Source organism: Elephas maximus, chromosome 6 (assembly GCF_024166365.1).
Source record: "Elephas maximus indicus isolate mEleMax1 chromosome 6, mEleMax1 primary haplotype, whole genome shotgun sequence".
Classification (NCBI taxonomy): Eukaryota; Metazoa; Chordata; class Mammalia; order Proboscidea; family Elephantidae; genus Elephas; species Elephas maximus.
Window position 1 is genome coordinate 142,883,515 of NC_064824.1, and position 24,570 is coordinate 142,908,084.

General features: G+C 58.2%; 1 protein-coding gene across 4 annotated transcripts in view; it reads left to right on the forward strand.

Annotated features, from left to right (window-relative positions):
* Window positions 1-24,570, forward strand: part of CROCC2 (ciliary rootlet coiled-coil, rootletin family member 2) — a 67,585-nt gene that overhangs the window by 20,954 nt on the left and 22,061 nt on the right. For 3 of the 4 annotated variants that reach the window (XM_049888646.1, XM_049888647.1, XM_049888649.1), the window contains exons 6-22: window positions 1,280-1,383; window positions 1,763-1,960; window positions 3,340-3,619; window positions 3,926-4,135; window positions 4,347-4,546; window positions 4,979-5,161; window positions 5,786-5,930; window positions 6,356-6,502; window positions 6,755-6,985; window positions 9,707-9,900; window positions 12,057-12,184; window positions 12,622-12,791; window positions 13,856-14,032; window positions 15,308-15,421; window positions 18,317-18,460; window positions 22,664-22,881; window positions 23,448-23,607. In XM_049888646.1, coding sequence (XP_049744603.1) covers window positions 1,280-1,383; window positions 1,763-1,960; window positions 3,340-3,619; window positions 3,926-4,135; window positions 4,347-4,546; window positions 4,979-5,161; window positions 5,786-5,930; window positions 6,356-6,502; window positions 6,755-6,985; window positions 9,707-9,900; window positions 12,057-12,184; window positions 12,622-12,791; window positions 13,856-14,032; window positions 15,308-15,421; window positions 18,317-18,460; window positions 22,664-22,881; window positions 23,448-23,607 — 3,003 coding nt within the window. The remainder of the gene's footprint in view (window positions 1-1,279; window positions 1,384-1,762; window positions 1,961-3,339; window positions 3,620-3,925; window positions 4,136-4,346; window positions 4,547-4,978; window positions 5,162-5,785; window positions 5,931-6,355; window positions 6,503-6,754; window positions 6,986-9,706; window positions 9,901-12,056; window positions 12,185-12,621; window positions 12,792-13,855; window positions 14,033-15,307; window positions 15,422-18,316; window positions 18,461-22,663; window positions 22,882-23,447; window positions 23,608-24,570) is intronic. The other variant, XM_049888648.1, reaches the window with a different exon arrangement.

Sequence of the window (24,570 nt, forward strand, 5' to 3'; positions counted from 1 at the left end):
AGAGTATTTTAATTAACTCTTATTCTGAGAGTGCAGATTTTGGGGTATCACCTTTATGTGTGAGGAGTTCTCTATTAGCCTGCCCACTTTGGGGGGCCCCTAGGATTTGCTCTCTGCCCCCTGAGCCCCTTGTGGCAAGGAAACTGATGTTCCAATTGCCCAGTTTGTCAAGAAGTTGCCTACATTCCTCTTGGGTCCCTGACTTCACCCGTTCTGACGTGACTGTTCCTTACTGTTTTGGTCCACCTATCCTTGAATTTAAGAAGTTGTTAAGTATGGAATCTAATGGATTTAATTGTGTTTATTGGACAGGTCAGTCCAGGCATTTGACTCTCCATGTTGCTCTTTTGATGATCACAATCAGGGTAGGGTAGAGGCACAGCTAAAACAAGTATACAGAAGGCTTGGTACCAGACAGAAAGTGTACACCTTACAGAAGATACTTAGCAAAGCGTTACTTGGCTCCGTGGGGTGGGGGCGACCTCAGATTTGGGACGAGGGGATCAGGAGAGGCTTTAAAAAGAGAGGCGCTTGCATGGGTCTTGAAGAATGGGCAGAATGTAAACACACTTGGTCTGAAAGCAACACTGAAGAGCGTGGGAAGGAGCTCATCAAGAGGTCAGGGTTGTCACAGTCAGGGAGGGGCAGTAGGGATGTGGCACCTCCAAGGTGCCAGACCCCACACCTGACCACTCACCGAGCACACCTCAGGTCAGAGCAGCATCTTCTGGGACTGGAGAAAGAGAAGGACCCCTGTCCTCCACCCTGTCTCAGGGGACAGGAGCTGAGTTTCCCAAGGGGTCTAATGTCCCAGCGGGGAGATAGCTGAGTAAGTCTTGGTTCTGGGGGTTTTAATTGTTGAGAAGTTCCAGATGATAGTTGGTGAGACCTGCTGAGTCAGCACCCCTGCCCCTTTGTGGGACCATAAACCCCACCCCACTTGGTCCCCACCAGTAAGCAGGTTCTGCGGGGCCTCTGGGGGCCATGCAACCCTCCGCCATTCATGTGGGGGCTGAGGGTGCTCTCCTGGGGGCCACAGCTTGCCAAGGTTGGGGTATGGGGGAGTCCAGTGTTCATATGCACTGTTCTGGCAGGCAAGCCAGCGGGACCTGGAGGTTGGTGGGTGGTTCAGCGTCTTGGTACCGGGACCCTGGGGAGCTTGCCCGGCATGGAGCCTGGAAGACAGTCGGGGAGAGGGGTGAATGGTATCCCAGGGCTCCAATTCCCTGCAGCACCTAGGCCTCTCTCCTGAAGTAGACACACACCTCTTGCTATCCAGGCCTGTCGGACACGCCCAGGGGAGTCCCAGAACCTCCTGCCTCTGTGGAGACAGGCCACAGCACTCCAGGCATACCTGGCTGAACTTCGAGCAGCCACCGAGAGGTGAGTGTCAGCTGCAAGACTGCAGGCTACCAAGGGCCTGTGTGGGGGAGGAGGAGGGGTGTCGGCCCCTCTGCAAGGCTCCTCCCATGGTGCAGTGCCCAGTGGGCGTGGTGAAGAGGGAAAGGAGGGTGACCATCTGGGAAATGGGTAAACAGGCTGACCCAGGCAGGCACAGGGAGTAAGGAGGGGGACCACAGCAGAGAGGTGGGTCAGGTACCCCAGACTCACACAGGCCACCCGATGCCATGTGGGTGTTCTCTTGAGGATGGGGAGCAGGGTTGATGGGGTCAGATCGTGTTCCCCGCTTGGCTTAGAGCCTCCAGCCCCGCGCCCAGACAGCTGCAGAGGCACAGCTGTGATTGGAACCCCGCCTCTCCAGGGGTCTTGCCGACATGCGGGCAGAGGCGGCCAGGACAGCGCGACGCCTGCACACGGCTTGCCTGAACCTGGACCCCAACCTGCAGCTGTCAGCCCACAGTGCGGCCGGTGCCCTGGAGCAGCAGCTGCGTGACAAGGTTCAGGAGATGCTGGCACTGCAGGGCTGCTGGGACGCTGAGAAGGTGGCACTGCAGGCCAGGTGGGCTCCGAGTGTGGCTGGGCGGGCACGACACCATGTCCCAGCACCGTCCTTCCTGTCTGTTGGGCTGCGTGGTCTTGGGGACTGCGACACGTCACTGCGTCCAATTTTCACCCAGCAATCTAACATCAGGATGCTTCCTGTGACGCAGCAAATGGCTCACAGTCACTGTTTCCAGTGGGGACGTGACAGTTCCCAACTCCAAACCAAACCCTGCTGCCATCTAGTCAATTCTGACTCATGGCGAGTCTGTGGGACAGAGTAGAACTGCCCCATAGGGTTTCCAAGGAGCACCTGGTGGATTCCAGCTGCCAACCTTTTGGTTAGCAGCCGTAGCTCTTAACCACTATGCCACCAGGGTTTCCACGTCCCCAATGCAGATGGGCCCAAACCTCTTTAGCCAGTCCCCTAGGGGCAAAAGTGTAGGGTGTCCCTAACATTTGAGGATTCCAAAGAATGCTGGAGTGAACACACGCGTGGTTCCCAGGAGAGGGTTCCCAGGTCTAAAAGCAGGACCTTTTTAGCAGGCGCCTGTGTTTTGAGACCAGTTGGTTAAGGAGCTGAGGCCAGGGCAGAGGGTTATCCTGCCTTGTGAGGAGCCCAAGGCCCCGAGTGTAGGGTGTGCCCTGTGAGTGTCACAGCCCTACCTCTGGGGCTTGGCTCCCTGGCCGAGGTAGCACTGTGACAGAGCCTACCCCTCTGGTGTTTTCTCAGCCACAAGGCCCTGTATCCTGGCTAACCCAACTTGAGCCTCCCTGCCTACAGAGTGGCCCACCAAGTCCATCGTGCCCCAGTCCCAGCCCAAAAGGAGGGAGCACCTGAGTGGGGTCCAGGCATGTGCCAGGAGACCCTGTGCAGGGCAATCCCTGGGCCTGACCGAGGACTCTGGGCCATGGGAAGGTGGCCCCGGTGCCATGGGGTGAGCCAGGGGCCTTAAAGAAGAAAGGGGCCCCCAGGAAATGGGGATTCAAGTCTGTCAGACTGAGGGTGATGGCAGTGTTCCAGGCAGAGGGACTAGCCAGGTCAGAGGTCAGGGGGTGAGCGTTGAGTTTGCCGTGCCGGGGGACAGGGGCCAGGGTCTTGGGCAGCCACTGGCATGAGGCTGGAGTGCTGAGTCAGGGCCAGTATGGGGGCCTTGAATGTTGGACTCAGGGTCAATGTTTTATTCCTGAGACAGCGGGAGCCATTGAAGATTACGTAGCAGGGGAGAGGTATCTGACTGGAGCAGGGACTGAGGCCCATTTGGGCAGGGTTGTAGCAGCTGACTGGTCGGCACTGGCACCAATCTCTGGCAGGCAGGCCAAGTGTGTCCAGGAGGGCCTGGGGCCGCGTGAGCTGTGCACTGACCACCTGCCCACCCCATGCCCACCCCTCTGCAGACTCTCGGAGCAGACGCAGCTGGTGGAGCGGCTCACAGAGGAGAACGCCGAGAAGGAGGGCACCATCCGTGCCCTCACAGTGGAGGTGCAAGGACTGGTACGTGGGGCCAGGCAGCCTCCCACAGCCCACCGGGATGGCCCCACAGAGGGGATGTCAGCCTGCCCCGCTGAGGAGTCTCCGCAGTTGCAGGAATCCCGGAGAGGCAGGGGTCAGCCGTCTGTGGACGACCTGAGAGATCAAGTGGACGCTCTGCGACAGGTGTTGAACAGCATCACCAAGGTGCCCCTGCCCTCTCCAGCCCTCCAGGGACTCAGGGTGTTCAGAAAGAAGGATGCAGGTGGGCCCAGGGCTCGGGAGTGGAGCTGGGACTGGGCACCTGTGAGCATTCCAGACGTTGCCTCACTCTCACCAACTTTGTAGCCTGGCACCCGTCACTCAGCCTCCCTGGGCTGCCTCAGTTTCCCCACCATTGGTAAAAGAAATGCTCTGCAAGTCTGGAGGATTTGTGGGTCCAGCTGGAAGGTCCCACTTAGTCATGGCCCCGTCCCCTCTCACCCTCTGTCCCTTCCTCTCTGCGCCCCAAAGGTGGCCAAGGCAGACTTGGGGTGCACAGAGCTGGTGCAGAGCGGCAGCACAGAAGGCTATGAGATGCTGGGCCAACCAAAGAGGCCCCTCCACACCACGTACCCCGGACCTGGGGGGCTGTCCCCGCCCCAGGCCCAATCCCCAGCTGCCCTAGACCCTGCCCTGCGGGCCGTGCAGGTGGCCATTGAGAGGCGACAGCAGAGGGAGCAGGTGGGTGCCACAGCCCATGGGCCCCAGAGCCAAACTGTGCCCAGCCCCCTGGGCTGCCCCAAGGGCACGTCCTGGTGAAGGGCTGCCCTGAGCCCACATCCTGTGGAGGGGCTGCCCTGAGTCTGTATCCCAAGGAGCAGCTGCAGGCTTAAGGGTGTCTTTCCTGGCGGAGCTGGGAGCCCAACCAGCCTCACACCCACCCCCGCATCAGGAGCTACGCTGGAAGCTGGAGGCCTCCCAGGCAGTGGCGGCCGGGCTCCGGGAACAGCTATCCGAGTGCAGGCAGGAGCTTCTGGCCTCGAAGGGACCCCTGTGGGAGCAGGCGTGGGAACATGAGGCCCTCCTGGGCGAGCTGGAGGCCCATCGCTGGGAGGCCCAGGGCTGCAGGGCATCCGAGGAGCGCCTGGGAAGGTGATGGAGGTAGGGGGTGGGTGTGGGCCTGGCAGGGGCAGAGCAGGGCAGGACCAGGTGAGGGGCTATGCCTGAAGCCACCTCGTTTCCCCTCACCTGGCCCACCTGGGCTACCCCTGACACTTCCTGATGCACTGTCCACACTGCCCCAGAACCCAGGCTGAGCTCATCCCTGGGCTCCCCTGGGCCTGCGAAGAGCTGGGCCTGCGGTGTCCTAGTGAGCGAGAACCCTCACGTGACCTTAGGCCTCCCACAGGGCCAGAGGCCCCAGGAGTCAGAGCCCACGGTCTCAGTCTGCCTCACTCTTCCCTTGAGTCCCTGAGCTCCGTGCCCCATGGCTTCAGAAAGTCTGGACCCCACATCCCCACCTCACGCCAGGCTTGGATCTGTCCAGGGAGGGTCCTCATTTCCCCCACGCTGCCCCTGCCCCAGAGAGAAGGCGGCCCTGGAGGCAGTGGTGGAGGAGCTGAGAGGGCAAGTGGACATCTCAGCTGTGGAGAGGCGCAGGCTGGAGGCCGAGAACGTGGAGCTGCAGAGAAGCCTGCTGCTGTGTGCGGAGCAGGGGAACGAGCTGGCCCAGCAGGAGCAACGGAGCCGGCGGGAGCTGGACACCAGGTGGGCTCAGCCTAGGGAGCTCCGAGTGCGGGAGGGCCTGGCCCAGCCCCCTGCAGACTGTGTGGCCTCAGTGTCCTCCCCCACTGCAGGGGCCGCATGCTCCCCACCCATCTCAGCTAACCGTGGTGAACCTGGGAGGCAAGGGGTCCACACCCCCAACATCTGGACCCTTGCTTTGCCCCCTGCAAATCGACTGTCTCAAGGGCCCAGCGAGGGGTCAGAGGGCCAGGGCAGTCAGCTCAGGGCACACAGTGCTCCCCACTCCCAGCAGGTGTGCACAGGCACACTCACACTTGGTCACACACATTTGCGTACTCGGGTCGATGTACACTTGCATGTATACACACACTTGCACACTCACAAACTCATAAATACACACTCACACACTCACCCTCTGTGGGTGGATCAGAAAACCCACACCTCACCCTGGTGAAGGATCTCGGCTGAAAACCCCCTCCAGCCCAGAACCAGGGGCACATTTGACCGCTGTCTCCTCCAGATTCACCCACTTCCTGGCCCTCTGGGGAGTCCCTGCTGGGCTGGGGGAAGGAGCAGGGGTGGGGCCTGGGGGTCACCCTGCCCACACTGTGGTGACCTCATGGCCTCTCCCCTCTTGGTCCTCAGCCAAGGGCACCTGGAGCAGCTGGAGGAGAAGGTGTCGGGGCTCAAGAAGGAGCTGGTGTTGGCCCGGGAAGCGTTGAATGCCACACAGCTGCAGCGGGATGTGCTGGAGGGCGAGAACGAGGGCCTGCGCAGTGCCCTAGCCCGGGTGTGCCCATTACCCACAGTGCCCAGGCCCCCCAGGCTCGCCCCCACTCACCTCCCCTCCCTGCCTGCTCCCTTAGCCACCACCAGAGCCCCCAGAGCAACACGGGAGGCCTCCTCCTGTCCCCACCCAGGGCGCCCCACCTCATCCTCCCTGGCCCTCGCTGCTCTTACCCCCATGGCTGCTCCCCACCTCTGCTGGTCTTCCCTGGCCACCCTCCCATGCCTCCTGGCTGTAGCCTTTGTGCCCTGGTGGCTCTCTCCTTCACTGGGATTGCTGTGAAAATCCTCCTTCTGTGTCCTCACTAGGGCCTGCCCACCTCCATGATGGGGGGCGGGGTAGGGCACAACTTCTTGGGGCCGTGAATCTGGAACACCCTCTCTGGCGTGCCCCTCTGGGATGACCTCTGCTCCTCTGCCCTGCCCCAGGCTGAGTCCAGCAACGCTGACCGAGAACTGCTGGTGACCCGGCTCAAGTCTGAGGGGGTGGAGCAAAGGGACTCCCTGGCCAAGATGGCCACCCTGATGGAGGGGCTGGCTCAGGACAAGGGCACCCTGAACCACCTGATCCTCCAGGTGAGCCCAGGACTCAGGTAGGCCAGTGGGCAGGGCAGGGCCACCCCCACAGGGCTGTGCTGGGACCTGGCCCTGAGCCTTGGTTTCCCCTAGGGTAGCTGCGAGACTCTTGACCCCAGTCCCCCTCCTTCATTCCTTACCCAGTCCCCCATGGCCTTTTCATTCCTGGACTGAGGCTCACACTTCCCGAGGGATGAGGGCTTGCTAGATGCACGACCCCACCCCGCCTGACACTGTCCTCTCCTGCGGCAGCTGGAGCAGGAGCGGGACCGCCTTCGGGAGCAGCAACGGGTGCTGGAGCAGGAGCAGGCCCGCTCACTGGAGCAGCTGGCACGGGCAGAGCAGCAGCTGGCACGGGAGCAGGCGGAGCGCAGGAGCCTGCTGCAGGCCTTTGGGCACCTGGAGCAGCAGCAGGAGCAGCTGGAGGGGCAGGCGGCCCAGCTCCGGCGAGAGAGGGCCCAGCTGCAGGAGCAGGTGGGCCAGGTGAGGCATCCGTGGGCTGGGTTGTATGAGAGAGCCGGGGCAGAGCCACCTCTGTGGTGTGGACACGCCATGGCATCCCTAGACCCAGTACTGTTTTCTAAATTGCAGTGCCAACTCCCTCAGCTCGGTGGCAGTGACCCACAAGTCTCAGAATCTGGCTGGTGGTGAGGGTGGGGTGCAGCATGAAGGAAGACCCTTTCCATCAGACCTCTCCCTGGTACCCAGGGCCGGGGGTCTGCCCTCACCAGGGCACCTTGGGCCTTGGGCCTAGCGAGCTCCACATACCTGACCTGCTTCCTGGCATACCGAGCTCCCCTCCTTCCTCATCCACATCCAAAACACTGAGCTGTTAGTCGCTTGTGCATTCAGGCACTCATTCCAAAATCCACTATCAACATAAATCTTTTCTTGAGCAGCCTTGACTCATTGTGTAATAAAACTGAAGCTGTTTTGTTTTTTCCAACCCAGGCCTCAGGTGCACTGTATGACAGCTCCGTCCCAGCTGAGTCCCTGCTGCATCTCAGCCCGTGGTGGCACTCAGATCCCATAGCCCCTGTCATGCTTGGAATCTCTCTAATGCCTTCAGACAGATTTTATAAATGCCATACAGCTTTTCTGGTTGGTCTAAATGGGAGCATTGGTCTTCAGCAGTCTCCACCGTTACCAGAAGCAGAAGGTTCTGGTCTTCGTTTTTTAAGAGTATTTTCACTGGGTATTTTTTTTTATGGAATATTAGGACAGCCATTATTTTCTTTCAGTGTTTTAGGGAAAAGTCATTCCATCATCTTCTGGCTTCCATTGTTGCTGTGTGGAACACAGCCGTCAGTCTTACTGTTGCTCATTTAAAGATAAACTCAAAACCAAACCCTGTTGCAGTTGAGTCGATTCCAACTCGTAGTGACCCTGTAGTGATCCTATAGGACAGAGTAGAACTGCCCCATAGGGTTTCCAAGGAGTGCCCGGTAGATTCAAACTGCGAACCTTTTGGTTAGCAGCTATAGCTCCTTACCTACTATGCCACCAGAGCTGTCTTTTTCACTCTGATTTTTTTAAGATTTTTTCCTTTACCTTTGGTATTCAAAAAATTTACTGAGATGTATCTAGGTGATATTTTCTTTATATTGATTCTTTTGAGAATGTATGTCTCACCCTAAATCTATGGCTTGATGTATTTTGTGAGATTTGGACAATTATTAGCCAGTATCTTTTTAAAATATTCTCTCTCCTCTCCTTTTTTCTTTCGGCCCTTTTTACCTTGCCCTCTGTTTCTCTTACACCCTTTTCTGAATTTTCCATCTGTTTTTCTCTTCATGATCCAGGCTGAATACATTCTTTTTATTTATCTTCTAGATCATTAGTCTTCTCATCTATTCTATTAAATCTGTTGTTGAACCCATCTATTAATTTTGGCTATTGCATTATTAAATATATAATTTATAATGGGTTTCTTTCCTATAGATTTTAGTTCTATTGTGAATTCTACACCTTGCCAACCATCTTCTTGAACATATAATCACAAATATTTTAAAGTCCATGTTTGATAGCTCTAATATCTGGATAGCCTGGAGGTCCAAGTCTATTTTCCGTTTTTACATGTGTTTTTTGTTGTATGATCTTGTCTCCTGATACGCCTGGTAATGTTGATTAAGCGTCAAGTATCATATATTACAAAATTAAGAAATAATTTGAGAGTCTTGATGATGTTACTCTCCATCCAGAGAGAACCTTTTGATTCTGGCAGACAATGAGAGTAGGAGATGATTACCACAATCCGGCCAGTGCTTAAGCTGATTGGAACCTGAGCTTCAGTTTTTGTGAGCCATGGCCTGTTCACCACTATGAGGGTGAAACCCTTTTGAGACTCCAGCGGAACACTTGAGGTGCTTATCAATGCCCCTCTGCTTTGGTGGCTCTAAACTCCAAGTTTTGTACCCCAAAGGCCATAGCGGAGTCTCTAGATGGTATAAAAGGCTAAGTGCTTGGCTGCTAACTGAAAGGTTGGTAGTTCAAGTCCACCCAGAGGCATCTCAGAAGAAAGCCCTGTGATCTACTTCCAGCCGTTGAAAACCCCGTGGAGGAGCACAGTTCCGCTCTGACACAGGTGGGGTGCCATGAGTCGGATTTAACTGGATGACAGCTGGTTTTTTTAAGGCTGTAACACTGCCAGAAGTTCTCCTTGGCTTCTCAGCTTCGTCACAAAACTTTTAAACGAGCAACTGCTTTGAGGTGAGAAGAGATACAGAATGGCGGGCTCATTCCTCTGCATCTCCTCCCTCCGTGATCTTGGCTTCCCCAGTCCTGGCACCTTGGTAGCTCTCTGAAGCCTCAGACAAATTCTTATGATGTTTTGTCTGGACTGACTTATTCTTCTCTGTCTGGAACAATCTAAGTTTTCTGCCACCTTTCACTGGCATTCCTATGCAATGTTTCTTGCCCCCTGGACACATATGGCTCAACAAACGTTACCATTTAGATTGGCCGCTGGCTCCTGCTGGGAGCGCTTAGTCTGATCAATTCTCCATCATGAACCAGGGAGTGGATGTCCCATCCGCTGTGAAAACAGACAGATGCGCTCTGAGGTTCAATATGTTTCTTGTGTCTTCCCCTCTTTTCCCTCTCTGCCATTCTTGTTCAGAAGCCCCTCCTTCCCTCAATAGGCCCCTCCTCAGCCTCCCACTCATTCTCATTGTCTCTGCTGGCCCTCCCCTCCCCCTCCCACAGGTCACATGCAGGAAGCAAGCCCTGGAGGAGCAGCTGGCACAGAGCCTGCAGGACCGGGAGGCCCAGATGGACACCCTGCAGCGAGCCATGCAGGAGAAGGAGGCTTTGTCCGAGGAGCGGGCCCAGCTGCTGGCCAAGCAGGAGGCTCTGGAGAGGCACAGCCGGCTTATGGCCAAGGAGACAGCTGATCTCAGGTACCCCTGGGCCTATGCTCAGGGCACAACCCACGTGGCCTCACCCTTGGAGAGCATGGCAGGGGGTAGACGCTTACACCGTGTCTGAGGGCTGAGCGAGTGTGTCTGTGCACAGGAGAGAGGCTGTGCCTTTGGGGTGGGAGGCACCTAGAAGAGGTAAAATCCAGTGGGAGCCCTGGCCTGGCCCCCCGAAGGACATGTCTTCCTTGTCAACACCTGCATGGTGCTCCAGAGACCAGCGGCACCATAACTTTTAAAACGTGCTCCCTTTCACTGACACTTCAGCCAGTAAGTCCAACTAATGCCTTACGGACGGCTGTAGTGGCCACTCTCGTATATGCGTTGTCAGGGCGTGTGAATTTCTGTAGAACTGACACCTTGAGATGGAAAAGCTGGGTCAAAGAAATGCATATTTTAAGTTTTGAAATTTCCCCCCCCCCAAAAAAACGGCCCCCACATCCTTGCCAACGCTGGATATTATCACCATTTTAGGTGTTTGCTGATGTGGTACACGATCACTACAACACTGTGGGACCGTGACCTGATCTCGCTGTGTTCTAGTGAGGCTGAGCAGACTTCACATATGTAGTGTTCGTTGGCCATTTGTGTTCCCTTTGTGAACATTCTTCTGTAGTGTCAGCTGACCTTCTGTCATTGGTTGGTAGGAGCTCTTTGCATATGTTGGATCTTAGCCCTATATAAAAAAATATATATATATACGTATATATATATGAATCCACTGCTGTTGAGCCAATCCCAACTCATAACAACCCCATAGGGTTTCTAAAGCTGTAAATCTCTATAGAATCAGATTACCATATCCTTCTCCCACGAGGAGCTGCTGATGGTTTCGAACTGCCAACCTTTCGGTTAGCAGTCCGTCCCTTTAACCACTGCACCACCAGGGCTCCTGCTATATATAGTGTGGATTTTTCTCCAAGTCCGCACCTGGTCTTTTAAGTTGGTTTATGGAAACTTCTCTGCACGAAACCCCCATTTCCCACTGCTGTTGAGTCGATACTGATTCATGGTGAGCCTATAGTGATCTTATAGGACAGAGTAGGACTGCCCCAGAAGGCTTCCAAGGAGTGACTGGTAGATTCAAACTGCCAACCTTTTGGTTAGCAGCTGAAACTCTTAACCACTGCACCACCAGGGATCTGTACAAAATGCACCCCCACCTCCCTTTTTAAGTGTATTCAGGTCTGTTGGCCTTTTTGTTGTTGTCTGCTGGGTTCTGTGTCTTGCTTGAGAAGATTACCAAATTCCCTTCCATGTTGCTCCTCGAGTTCTGGTTTTGGTTTCCCAGGGCTGCCATAACGAGATACCACAAAGTGGGTGGCCTTAAAGAGCAGGAATTTATTTTCTCACAGTTCTGCAGGCTGGAAGCCCAAATTCAGGGTGTTGACCAGGCCGTACTCCCTCTGTCTGCCCTGGGGAAATCTTTCCTTGTCTCTTTCAGCTTCTGTAGCCCTGGCATCTCTCTGCCCTCCTTGGCTTGCAGGTGCATCTCCACGTGGCGTCTGTCTTCCCCCGTGTGACACTGGTCCATGCCTAATCTCCCCTTTTATGAGACATCACTCAAAAGGAAATAGGACCTCATACTCTTGTATGGGACCCCTGGTGGTGCAGTGGTTAAGAGCTTGGCTGCTAACCAAAAGGTCAGCGGTTTGAATCCAGCAGCCGCTCCTTGGAAACCCTATGGGGCAGTTCTTCTCTGTTCTGTAGAGCCGCTATGAGTTGGAGTCAACTCCATGGCAACAGGTTTTTTTTTTTTTTCTTTTTTTTACTCCTGTATGACTTCATTAACTTAACTGATAATAGAAGAAAAGCCCTATTTCCAGACAAGATCACATTCCCAAGTACAGTGGTTAGGACTCAGCACCTCTATTTGGGGGACACAGTTCCATGTGTAGCATTGCTGTGTGATTTGTTCTGGTTTTGCATTTAGCTTTTTATTTCACCTGACATGGATTTCTGCATAGGGTCCAAGTTCACTTTCAGAGACCTGAGACAAATGCCGTGTCTCCTGTGCGCTGTCTGATATGCCAGCCTGCTGCACAGCCGCGTCACCCAAAGACTGGGCTCCAGCTGGACGCCACTCCTTGTAGGTGGTGGGTGAGGGTGACCCCCTGTGGTCTGATGCTTGTCTGCAGGGTGGAGAGGGACTCCCTGGAGAGCAGCCTCTTTGAGGCCCGACAGCTGGTGTCGAAGTTGCAGACACAGCAGGAGCAGCTGGAAGGAGAGGCTCAGAGCGCACGCCTCATGCGGCAGGCCCTGCAAGGTGCTCCTCCAGGTCCCCGAGGTCCTGCCTCTATCAAGGTCCCCAAGGGGCATGGACATGGGGCCTGGTACCTGTGCAACTAGACAAGCTGTGCCAGCCGTTGTCTGTGGGGGTGGGCAGGTTCCTCCCTGCCTGGCTTGCTTCCAGCACTGGCCTGAGGCTCAGGACTAGGCCATGGCCACAGGGTCAACAAGCTGGCTCTCTGCCCCCCTCTTTGAGGTCCACTCAAGGGCTCCCCCACTACCCTGCCCCCACCCCGGCAGGCTGTCACTGCCGTGTACCCAAGCCTGGTCGCAGCCATCATGGCGTGAGGGCTCAGGACTCACTCTGGCCATGAGCGTGGAATGCTCCATGGGAGCTCACCAGGGCCTGGCTGGAAAGACAGCTCCACGGCCTGTGGCCCCCACTGGCCGACCTGACGTCGTGTCCTCTCACAGTGGACATGGAGCAGCTGAAGAGTACAGGGGAGGTCCGGGAGACAAAGTTGCAGTGGGACTTGGAGCAGCTGCGGCGGCAGGTGGCACAGCAAGAGCGGGACTCACAGCTAGCCCTGGAGAGCCAGGCAGTGGCCCACCGTGAGGACCTGGCACGGCTCCAAAGGGAGAAGGTCTGCTTCCCAAGCCCCACCAGGCTGTGGCCACTTCCCAGGGCTCTCCCACCTTCTGCAGGGTCACAGACCTCCGGCCTGAGGGTCGGGGGGAGGCTGGAGACCAGCCATGGAGGTGTGTGCCAGGCAACTGTGCAGGCAGGCAGGCCAGAGGGGACCACAGAGATGCCTGCTCACTCTCCATAGTCCAAATTGGGGTCCAAGTGGGCAAGCCCCTCTCACCTGGGACCCCCAAAATGTGTGCAGGGCTACTGTGGAGACCTGGGTGCAGCCTGAGGCCCCAGAGCTGGAGGGGGCCACACCACTCACCTGAGCTGCCCACTGGTCACAGGCTTCTGGGAAGCTGAGGCCCTGTTTGATGTGACATGGTGCTTGGCATTGTAGAGGCCAGGAAAGGTTTATAAAATGTTAAGCAAATGTAGGATGGCAGGTACTGAGGCCCAGAGAGGCTCTTTGCAGCTCTTGCCTCAGTTTTTCCTTGTGTAAGACAAGGGAAGTGCAGCTGACTGGGCTGGACAGCCCTGGAGACTCATCCATCCATCTATCCATCCATCCACCTATCCATCCACCCACCCACCCACCCACCCACCCACCCAGCTATTATCCATCCACCTATCCATCCAAACATCCATCCATCCACCTATCCAACCATCCATCCATCCATCCATCCATCCATCCATCCATCCATCCATCCATCCATCCATCCATCCATCCATCCATCCATCCATCCATCCATCCATCCATCCATCCATCCATCCATCCACCTACCCACCCACCCACCCATCCACCCATCCCTCCACCCACCCATCCATCCATCCATCCACCCACCCACCCACCCACCCACCCGTCCGTCCGTCCGTCCGTCCATCCATCTATCCACCCACTCATACATACATCCATGTGCACATCCACCCATTCACTCTTTCATCATTTCATCCATCCATCCATCCACCTGCCCAACCATCCACCTGATGAGTCACATCTCACTCAGGACCATGGGCCTGCTGGCCTCACGCATCCTGACCTGTGCAGTCCTCACAGCCTGTTGCCTTGCCTTGGCCCAGGAGACCATGTGTCTGGCACTGTCAGAGGAAAAGGACATGGCCGTGTGCCAGCTGCAACAGGAGAAGGAGCTGGTGGCAAAAGGTGCAGCCGAGAGAGAGGCTTTGAAGGAGGAAATTCAGAACCTGAAGCAGGAGCGCGATGAGAGCCTTCTCCAAATGGAGCACGAAATGCAGCAGGTGACGGAGAATTGTGAGACAGTGGAGGGTCCTGACCCCTACCTCGCCATGCCTTCTCTGGCCCAGCACAAGGGCTATGTGGCAGGCAACCCACAGCCAGGTGCAGCCTTTCCAAGTCACTGCTATTGCAGCTGTTTTCTTCTACAGCAGTCCTACAGACAGACATCCAACCACCTACCCATCAATCCATGCATCTGTCCATCTGCCCATCCATCCACCCATCCATCTATCCATGTATTCATCCATACATCCACCCACATGTCCACCCATCTGCTCATTCATCTATCCATCTACCCATCCATCCGTCCATCTGTCCGTCCATCCATCCACCCAATCTATCTGCCCAGCAATCTATCTGCCCAACCATCCTTCCACCCATTCATTCCACCACACACTCAACTGTATCTCCATTCACCTGTCCGTCATCTACCCATTCACTTGAAAATAACGTCTTTCTATCCACACACCCGACCATCCATCAACACACTTGACCGTTTATCCACCCAGCCACTGAGCCAGCCACTTACTTATTTCTCCACACATGCACACACAGAGTGTTGTTGTTCTTCGTCATGGATGAGTAATGTTCCATTGGTGCAGGGGTCATCCTTTGTCTTGAGGCCCCTCAGTGGACATTCAGGTGTTCCCAGTTTTCCTGCCCTTTTACAACACTGCAGCCGATGGCCCTGGCCACTGGTCATTCCACAGCTGACGTGTCCCCACCTCAACACAAACATATACCTCTGTGATTGTGTTGAGTGCTGCCAGGTTCCTTTCGATCTTCCAGCGTCACTGAGAGTATGTCTCTACTGTTAGTGAGACTTAGCATTTGGGGTATGGACAGACCATCAGTGGCTCCTCCTCTGTGCACTGGAGGGGTTGGGGGCTTCAGGTAGGGGTGGTTTTGAAGCCCCCAGTCTGCACTGGGCCTTTGGAGAGAGTAGGATCTGGACAGGTACAGGGCATCCCCAGTGGGGGGCAGTCTGGACAAAGGGGTGAAGTTAGGAAAGTACCCAGCAGAGGAAGGAGGCTCTGGGACTGGTAGGGACTCACCCCACCAGATCTCCCCCCAGGTCTTAGATCCTAGGTAGGGAACTCAAGGGCTGCCTCTGTAGGTTCCTGCCCCCTCCCCACAGCAGCAACGTACAAGTGGGAACATGAAGTGACTTGCAGGGGTGTTAGCGCCCAGCATTCTGTGGCAGTTCTGCTTAGAGAGGGGCTGCTTCATCCCGAGCCCCCGTATCCTTCACCTGCACCCTATCCTGTCACCTCCAGGCCCTGTCTCTGAAAGAAGCAGAGCGGAACCTGCTGAGGGAGGAGCTCTCCACGGCCACACAGGAACTAGAGCGGGCACGGCAGGAGGCCCAGGGCCAGCAGGAGCGAGCCAAGGTGAGCCCCTGCACAGCCAGGGACCTGCACCCCACAGACACACCCTCTTCATGTCAACCAGTGTGTCTGGGCCGCCCCCTCCCTGCCCGCCTGAGCCTCAGTTTCCCCAGTGTCTCCTGGGCCCCTTGGGAGGAGACAGTCTTAACGGGCGGGAAGGGTCTGCAGGAGCTCAGCTCTGCTCGGGAAGAACCAAGAACCAGGACCACCACCCCAGACACCGTGTCTAGCACTGGCAGGGCCAGAGGCCAGGGCCCTGCCTAGGCCCCACCTGGTGAGCAGCGGGCCCTGCACACACGGCCTCCCCACTGCACACTTGAGCTGCTCCTAGCAAAGAACATAGGCATGGGGAGGGAGGCAGGGGGAACAGGATACGGATGAGGCCATGGAGGCTAGGGACAAACTCACCGAGAGCGCCCTTCAGAAGGAGAAATTAAACTGGAGAGGCCAGCAGATATCTCAGGCAGCCCTCAATCATAAGGACTGTTTCAGGGATCCCAAGCTGACCAGGAGAGGCTTCAGCCTGGGGGGCCACCAGGGGGCCACGAAAGCCCCCAGGGAGCAACCACGCACCCCAACAGTGAACTAAGGCTGTTGTGGGCAGCTAGCTAGTGTTCCTGGGCCTCTCATCTGGAGCGTGTGCTGGGGTGGCCAGGCAGGCAGGAGTCAGGACGACTCTGGGGCCCCATGCCCCCACCCCATGGGTGGGCTGGGCACTGCTGCTGTCTAGGGCAAGGTGGCCACCATGCTCTGGGGCCCAAGGGCTCCTCCAAGTCCTCTTCAGATGGTACAGAGATGGGGTGGGGGCGGCCTGGGGCAAGAGTGATGTGGCAGGAATCGGAGAGGAGGGGGCCAGAGCCGGGGAGGACAGAGGAAGGTGGGTGTGAACCCCTGGTTGTAGGGAGCAGGATCAGCGGCCAGGGGGCTCCCCCGCAGGGAGCAGCCGAGGTCCAGGGCGCTGGCCCTGCCCTGGCCGCCCAACTCCAGCCTCGGCCTCTCTCCCCACGTCTTGGTGGAACACGCCTCACCTAGCCGGGCCAGCTCTGCTTCCTCTGCCTTGGCGTTTTCCTGCCAGCCCCACGGCCGTTAGCCATGCCGAGGCGTATTCCGGAAGTCTTGTGCTCATTTTTAGTCCAGGAGATCCCAGGTGCCCCAGCTTCAGGAGGCCCCAGACTGGAGGGCCCAGTGGTGTGAGTGAGTCAGAGCGAGTGAATGGACGAGGATGTCTGCACTGGGCAGTGAGTGGGAACAGCTTTGCACCGCAGGCCAGCAGGCCAGGGGCATGTCGGCAGGACAGCAGCCCCAGGGAGGCGGCCTTGCTCACTGCCAGTCCCCAAGGCATCTGCGGCGGGAGAGGGTGTTGCAATGGATGATCTGCGCAGCCAGGGTGTGTCCTCACCTCCCCTGCCTGACGCCACGACCGGTCCCAGGTCACCCCAGCAGGGCCGCCCCAGGATCCAGGAAAGCCTTGCCCAAGAGCTTCCCGCTTCCTGGAGCCCCTGCTTGGCGCCGCCCTGGCCCACACCAACCCCCCCCCCCGCCGCTCGGCGCTGTCCCCGCTCCCCCCTCTCGCCCCCACCACTTGCCCCCCCGGCCCCGCCCCCCGCGGCCTGGCCAGCCGGTGGTCTGAGCGCAAGGCGGAAGGGTGAGCTGGTGCAGGGCTGTAGGGGTCTCTTCCCTCCTCCCACCCCGCCCCCTCCTTCGCCCGCCCGGTGGGCAGTGGAACCAGGACAGGCCTCCTGGGGGCAGTGCTGGCTTCCGGAGCCTTCCGTTGAGCTAGGTCTGAGTCTCCCCTGGACTGGAGCGCGCCTGCCCACCAGCCGGCTCTTCGGGAGCTCCTCAAGGGCTCTTTTGCCACCTCAGCTCGGAAATGGAAATTAACCCCACCTGGAGGGGAGGACAGAAGTGCCAGCCAGGGTGGCTGATCGAGGTGACCTGAAGCAAGCGCACCCCGGGAGGGGGGCCTGCCCTGAGTCATGGTACCCTCACACCCTGGCCCCATGATCCCCTCAGGACATTCGAGGCCAGACCTCACTGAGTGCCCACTGAGGGGGCGTGGAGTCCACAAACTGGCCTTTCAGTTGAGGGGATAGCAGGGGCCAGGGGCCGGAGAAGGCCAAGAGCAGAGGGTACAGCCTGATGGGAACCCCCACCCCACTGGTGCCCTGGAGCAGCAGATTGCAGAATCCAAGGAGTGCAATGTGGGGCATTCCACAGACCCCAAGCTGGAGGCAGCCACCCACAGGGAGCTGTGCATCTCTGGACACACAAGGGCGGCTCCAGAGCCCCGCCTCCACCTCCGCCCCAGGCAAGGCCTGTACTACTTGGCCTCTAGGGCACACATGGCACTCTGGGAGGGAGGGTCCTCTCCCTGATAGTGAGGCCGACACCGGAGTAGTGAAGAGTCCATGCCTGGGAGGGCACAGGGTGAGCCAGACGGTGTCAGGTCTTTGTTCTTTGGGCCGGTGACTTTGAGCACCGCCAGGGCTGGGGGTCACTCTGGAGAGTGTCGTGGCTGCTGGCCGGCAGGAAGGCAGAGTCAGGCAAAGCGTTAGCAATCAAGGACTTCAGATCTCCTGGGCCCCGTTGTGCAGGTGTGTGAGATGCCACGGGCCCACCCCCCACCCAGTTGACCCTCCTCTCACAGTGCATCCCCTCAGGGGGCTGTGCTCCTCATCCTATATCCTTGATTCCTCTGGACTGGCGTGGCATCATAGGCAGTGGTCGGCACAAGAGTCCTGACCTCCAGCCACCAGGCCAGGCTCGACTACTGCCCCACTTGGTGCCACCTGAATAAGCTGCCTGCCTGATCCCAGGACAGCATGTGGCTGCCAGCAAGACCCAGCAGACCCAGTGGGAGTCTCAGGGGCCAGCCCCTGACGCCCAGTCTCTCCCCAGGCCACCATATCCACGGTGACCGAGGAGCTGAGGGTTCTGCAGGCCCAGTTTACAGATGCCATCTCCACCCACCAGAAGGAGTCTGCAGCCCTGAGCACCAGCCTCCGTGAGGTGGCGGCAGAGCGGAGCAGCATGGGAAGAGAGGTGAGTGTAGATGGGGGGCAGGGGGGCAGACCAGGGGGCCCGGAGTCCATGGTCCCCAGGTGGGGTCCAGGCCTGCATGCCCCTCACTGATGCCCCGACCCCAGACCGTGGCGGTCTCTCTCAGCTGACAAAATGCTGCCCGCCCCCGCGCCGTCAGCTGGGGAGACAGAGGCTTTCATTTTTGAGTGAAAAGACTGGTACGTTCCTCAAATCTTCTAAAGTGATAGATTTGGCTTCAGGGGAGAAACGCGACTTGAGTCAGGGACCTGGCTGAATTCCAGAGGAAAGTTGCCTGTGGACAATGGCGGGGCTTTGACAGGGGCCTGGGTCCTGGGATGCAGCTCCTCGCCTGCTTGGTTCTGCGCATGTGTTCTTGTCCAGCAACTCTTGGGTTGCAGGCTCTCTCTGAGGGCCCCAATTGGAGAGAGGCCGGGTGGCCAGATGTCAGGGAAGTGGTAGCCCAGCCTCGACCACACAGTGAAGGCACTGGGGCCGTCTAGTCCAGGGGAGAAAGTCGACAGAGAGGCTGGCTCAGGAGGGCTGAGGCCTCCAGCAGGGGAAGCACCTCAGGGCATGGGGGCATCCAAGTTCAACAAGGCCTCCCTGGGAACCCAGCCCTCAGCCCAAGGGGAGCCCCTTTTCCTGGTCCTCCATCCCCCAAGCCTCAAGAACTGCTTGGATGAGGCTGGTGCCCCAGACTCTGGCCCCATGGCAGCACAAGTCCAGGACTCCGTGGTATTCCACACTGGGGTGGGGTGAGCCTGGATTTCGGGATGCCTGGGGTAGAGGGGCAGCGAGGAGGTGGAGGGTGTTGCTGGGGTTTTCAGAGGCGCTTGGATGACACGGGAGTCCCCAGGAGCCACAAGACAAAGTCCTGGGGGCAGCCTTGGGCGGAGCAGCAGAGGCCCATGCAGGGCCGGGGCACTCAGCAGGCAGGCAGATCTGAGGAGTGTTTCTGAGGCCAGTTTGACAGGACTTAGGGGGGCAGCGGGCCTGGGGGTTTGGGCCAGAGTCTGAGGCTTCGAGGCTAGGGTTTGGGGAGGAGGCAGCCCAGAGGCCAGGTGAGGCTGGGGGACGTGGCCGCCTCTAGCACTTGGGCTCTGGGCTGCGTGCCAAGGCTAGCAGGCGGGCCCTGACCTGGCGCCAGAGCGAGTGGCCGCCAGGCTCCAGGCCTGGGGGGAGCAGCTCCGCTGGCAGCAGCGGGTGAGGAGAGGGGCTTGCCCCCTCCAAAGCACCCTCTGGAGGGCAGGCCGGGAGAGCAGGACCGGCAGGGAGAGAGTGTGATTTAACATGACAGGCTGTTTACTTTGGCCCCGAAAAAGAAAGGTCCCCTTTCAACAGATTTCAAAGTCAGCCGGTCAGCGACCACACGGGGAAGCAAAGGGGAGATTTTAAAACTGGGAGTGGGGAGCAGCTGGGGCGGGGGGTGAGGAAGGCAGCAGGGGCCTCCTGAGAAGTTCCAGGTTCTGGGAGAAGCAGCCCCCGAAAGAAGAGAGGGGAGCCCCCAGAAAGGGTGTGGGGAGGCGGGTGTGTGTGTGTGTGTGTGTGTGCATCACAGAGAGGCAGCTCAGAAGAGCCATTCCAGGCGCCAGGCTGGCCCAGGGTCACCATGGAAACCATAACATTTTCAAAGCCTTTAAACTGGGGGAACTTCAGACCTCCTGCAGCCCTGCTAGAGGTTCACGTGTGTGTGCACACACATACATGCACATGAACACACATGTAAATCCACCCATGAACACCACACACACATATGCACACACTTGCGCATTCACATACACACACCACATGCACAGGGACACACTTGCAGACATGTACATGGGTGTGCACATGTGTAAACACATGGGCACCACACACAAGTACACACATGCACATGCACATATGCATACCAAACACACATGCACAATGCGACCCCACACACGCTCACATGCACAGACATCATGTATTCATGTAAAGGGACACACGGACACATGTAAGTACATCTGCATGCACACAGATTCACGCTTACACCAAACGCATCCGTTACTCCACACATGCATCCATACCCCAGGCACTCGTGTACACACACAACACGTGTTTAAGCACATGGGCACTGTGCACACAATCATGCATTCATGTAAACAGACACACGGACACATGTGTACATATACAACGCACAAATGTATGCACACACCCCTGCACTCATGAGCACACACAACATGCATAAACACATATGGGCACCACACACATGTGCTTACGTGCATATGTATGCAGGCACACGAAGCACATAGTACATGCAACTCTCGTGCATTTTTCATGCATGTCAACAGATACATGTGCACACATACACATGGACACACAGATACATGCACACCACACCTATGCACGTGCTACATATGTGTACACACCAAGCACACACACACTGTGTACATGCGTGCACATGCACACACATGCCCGAGTCGGGGTGCCCACGCTGGCCCCCTGCTCTCCCCTCTGCCCTCAGTACAGAGCACGTGAGCTGCTCCCCTGCAGGAGATTTCAAAAGAGGCTGTTTATACGATTTCTAGTGAAGAAGTAACTCTTATAATCACATTAAGCGATTTGGCTGTAAAATTCCTGTCAAAGGAACGGCTGTTCTCAGAGGCCGAGGGAGGGGGCGGTGGGGCCTGGGGGAGCCGGGCTGGGCGCTTCCCCCGAGTTTGTTTTGATTGTTTTCATCTCCCCTGCCCTGGGAAATGAAAACAGTTTACTTTATGATGGATCGGCCCTTTCTCTGGTCCTTGACCCTCTGGGCTCGTTTCTGCTGAGCTCGCGGAAAACGCTCTGCACGGCTGTGCTCCCACATGGGGCGGGGAGGGGGCAGTGGAGGGGCCGGCTCGGCCCCAAAACAGAACAACAGTAACAGTGGGGGGGCCGGAGCCAGCCGGGGGCCTGGACAGCAGCCCGTACAAGCGGCCAGGAGAGAGGGCTGCTCTTGGCAAACTTGCAACTCGCCATCCCGGCGGGGTCCTGGGGCTCCCTCACACCAGCGGACTCTGCTGGCTCCTCTGCCTCCTCCACAGGGACCCCGAGAGTCAGAGCGGAGCCTTCTCGGACTGCTCTGCTTCAGGCCAGAGCTCAGGCCTGGGAAGCCAGAGACCAGGGGTCCCGGTACTGGGGAGCGGCTGTCCAGTCCCCTGTGTAAGGCCTGCCAGCCTCCACTCTTCCCTAGACTTTCCCATCAGGGGGCTGTGGGCTTTGTGGAGCCTGGAGGCTCCTGTGCCTGACAGACCTGTGGGTAGGGCTCCAGACCCCCACTCTCAGCCCAGGAAGCTCAGTTCTTGTGGTCTGTGTCAACAGGCCCCACCCAGAAGCCCCTCAGGATGGGGAGGGCACAGTGCAGGTCACTGTCTTCAGGCCCCATGGAAGCTTGGTGGGACAACGTCCGTTCACAAAGGCCCCCTTGGGTCAGCTTGGGGCTGGGAGATGATCTGGGGGCACTGAGACTGGGGCGGGGCAGGGGCCTTGAGCTGTCCCACCTTGGGCCCCTAGCCTCTGCTCCCCACCCCTTGTGGCTTTGGGGACCCCCGCTGCTGTGTAGCCTCTCTTCTGTGAAGCGTGCACTCCAGCCGGCTCCTGTAACAGCCAGAGCCCCCTGCCCTGGCTGCTCGACACCAGCCTGCCACCAGCTCCGACACTGATGGGAGGGCTGTTAGGGGCTCAGGGCCAGAGCCGTCCAGTCCAGGACCCCAGGCAGTTGCTGCCTGCCCACACACTAGGACGAGCTATAGCCACGATGCCCCGCCACTATTAGAAGAGAGAGGTGGGCATCAGGAGCCAGCAGGTGGGGTGGGCCGTTGGGCAGTGGCCAGCTGGAGCAGGGGTGGGGACAGTGCAGACATGTGGACAGGGCTATGGAACAGGCCCTGATGGCCAGCAGTCCCAGTGTCCAGGGAGGGACCAGGGCAGGACCAAGGCCGGGATAGGCTGTGTGGAGTCTGTCTGGGGCCCTCAGCGGGGCTGGGGAGGTACGGTGCTTTGGCCGGGTGGCAAGCAAAGCAAGAAGCCTGCCTACTCCTTTGAGCACCTGGGTTGGGGGGCTGTCGAACACCAGGCATCTCCCGGACCGGAGCCCAGAGGCTTTGGGCTACCTGAGGCTGTACCTAGGGCAGAAGCCCTAGTACCCGGTCCCTGGCTCCTGCCTCCCCCAGCTGGCACCTCAGAGCCACATGCTCCCCGCCCCAGGCTGAACGGCTACGGGCGCAGCTGGACGTGGCTCAGGAAGGGCTGGCTGTACTGCGCCGGGAGCTGCAGGGCGTCGAGGAGAGCTGTGAGGGGCTGCGCAGGGAGGCCCTGGAGGCTCGCCGGGCGCTGGCTGACGAGGCCCGCGAGAAGGACGTGCTGCAGCTGTCTAACACTGAGCTTCGGGCCTCCATCCGCACAGCCGAACAGGAGAAGGCCAGGTAGGGGGTGCCCCTCAGAGCATCTGGCGATGACTGCACAATAGATGGGTGCAGGACAGTCCTGTTGAACCAACCAGGCGGACAGACCCAGGCTCCCCTCCAGCTGCACCTCCACAGGGCCCCAGGGTGCTGGCCCATGCAGGGGTTGGCTAGGGACACAGACGGGCAGGCAGACAGACCCAGGCTCCCCTCCAGCCACACCTCCACAGGGCCCCAGGGTGCTGGCCCATGCGGGGGTTGGCTGGGGACACAGACAGGCCTGTCCCCACAGAGGCTGGGGGAGCAGAAGGAGGCCAGCAGTGTGCTGGGGCCCAAGAAGGCTGCCCTGTGGGAGGGACAGTGAAGCCAAAGGAGGTGGGGACCAGATCAGTGGGGCCCTGGGCCCTGAGTGGAGGTGTGCCCCGAAGGCGAGAGGGGCCCTACAGCGGCTGGGGTTGTGGACGTGGGGAGAGCCAAGACCAGGTGTCTCACTGGGATGGTGGGGCCTGCTGGGCAGGTGTGATGGTCACCCCAGGGAGGTGCCGGCCTGGAGGGTTTCCCTGGCCCCAGCCCTGGCACCTCCACAGTTTTAAGCGGTCCAAGGAGGAGCATGAGCAGAAGGTGCTGATCCTGGAGGAGGCCCACGCCGCGGCCCGGAAGGAGGCGGGCGAGCTGCGGGCCGGCCTGCGGGAGGTGGAGAGGGCACGGGCGGATGCCCGCCGTGAGCTCCAGGGGCTCCGCAGACAGGTAGGAGCAGTCTGGGAGGAGGGAGCGGGCCACCTTCCCACCAAGCCCGAAACCCCGGGCCTCCACAGAGGCCGGTCTCTCTCTGGGCCAAAGACCACCAGGCCCTCCGATGGGTGCCAGGGGGCTGCAGAACAGGAGACCCCAGGCAGCCCTCCCTTTGGAGCGTTCTCTCCCCAGACGGAGCCAGCAGCAGAAGGGCCCTGCTCAGAGCCACGGGGCTCCTGGCTGGGCCTGCCCAGGGGGCACAGGTGACAAGACCAGGGAGAGCAACAAGAATGTTTTACAGAACTGAGTGGAGAGATACATGACGACCTGGTTAATGGGGCTGCTTGATGAATTATCCCCAAAATCAATGGCTTATATCCACCATTTTATTACACTCATGAGTTATGGGGGTCAGGAGTTCAGACAGGGCTCAGTGGGACCGACTAGACTGTATTCCACAATTGGGACCTCAGCTACAAAGACCTGACAGCTGAGGTGACTGGATGACTGGGGGCTGGGATGGTCCAGGGGCATCTACTCTCACATGTCTGGTGGTTGATGCCGGCTGTCAGTCGGGAACTCAGCAGGGCCTGTCACTGGTACAGCACCGTGTGGCCTCTCTGTGCTCTGGGCTTCCTCACAGTATGGCAGCTCAGAGCTCCCAAAGGAGTGTCCCCACAGTCAAGGCAAACACTGCATTGCCTTTCCTGACTGAGCCCCAAAAGTCAGGTGGAGTAACTTCCACCACATTCTATGTGTTAGAAGCAAACCTCAAGCCCACCCAGACTCACGGGGCAGGATGTAGCCCTCACCTCTTGATGGGAGGAGTGTGAAAGAAAAGGTGGCCATTTTCCTTAAACCACTACAGTCCACCCTATAGCCACAAGCTGTTTATATTCATCCCACTTGCAAATACATTACTTCTCTCTCACCCCCTGAAATCTCATCCCATTATGAACCTCCAGAAGTCTCATCCCA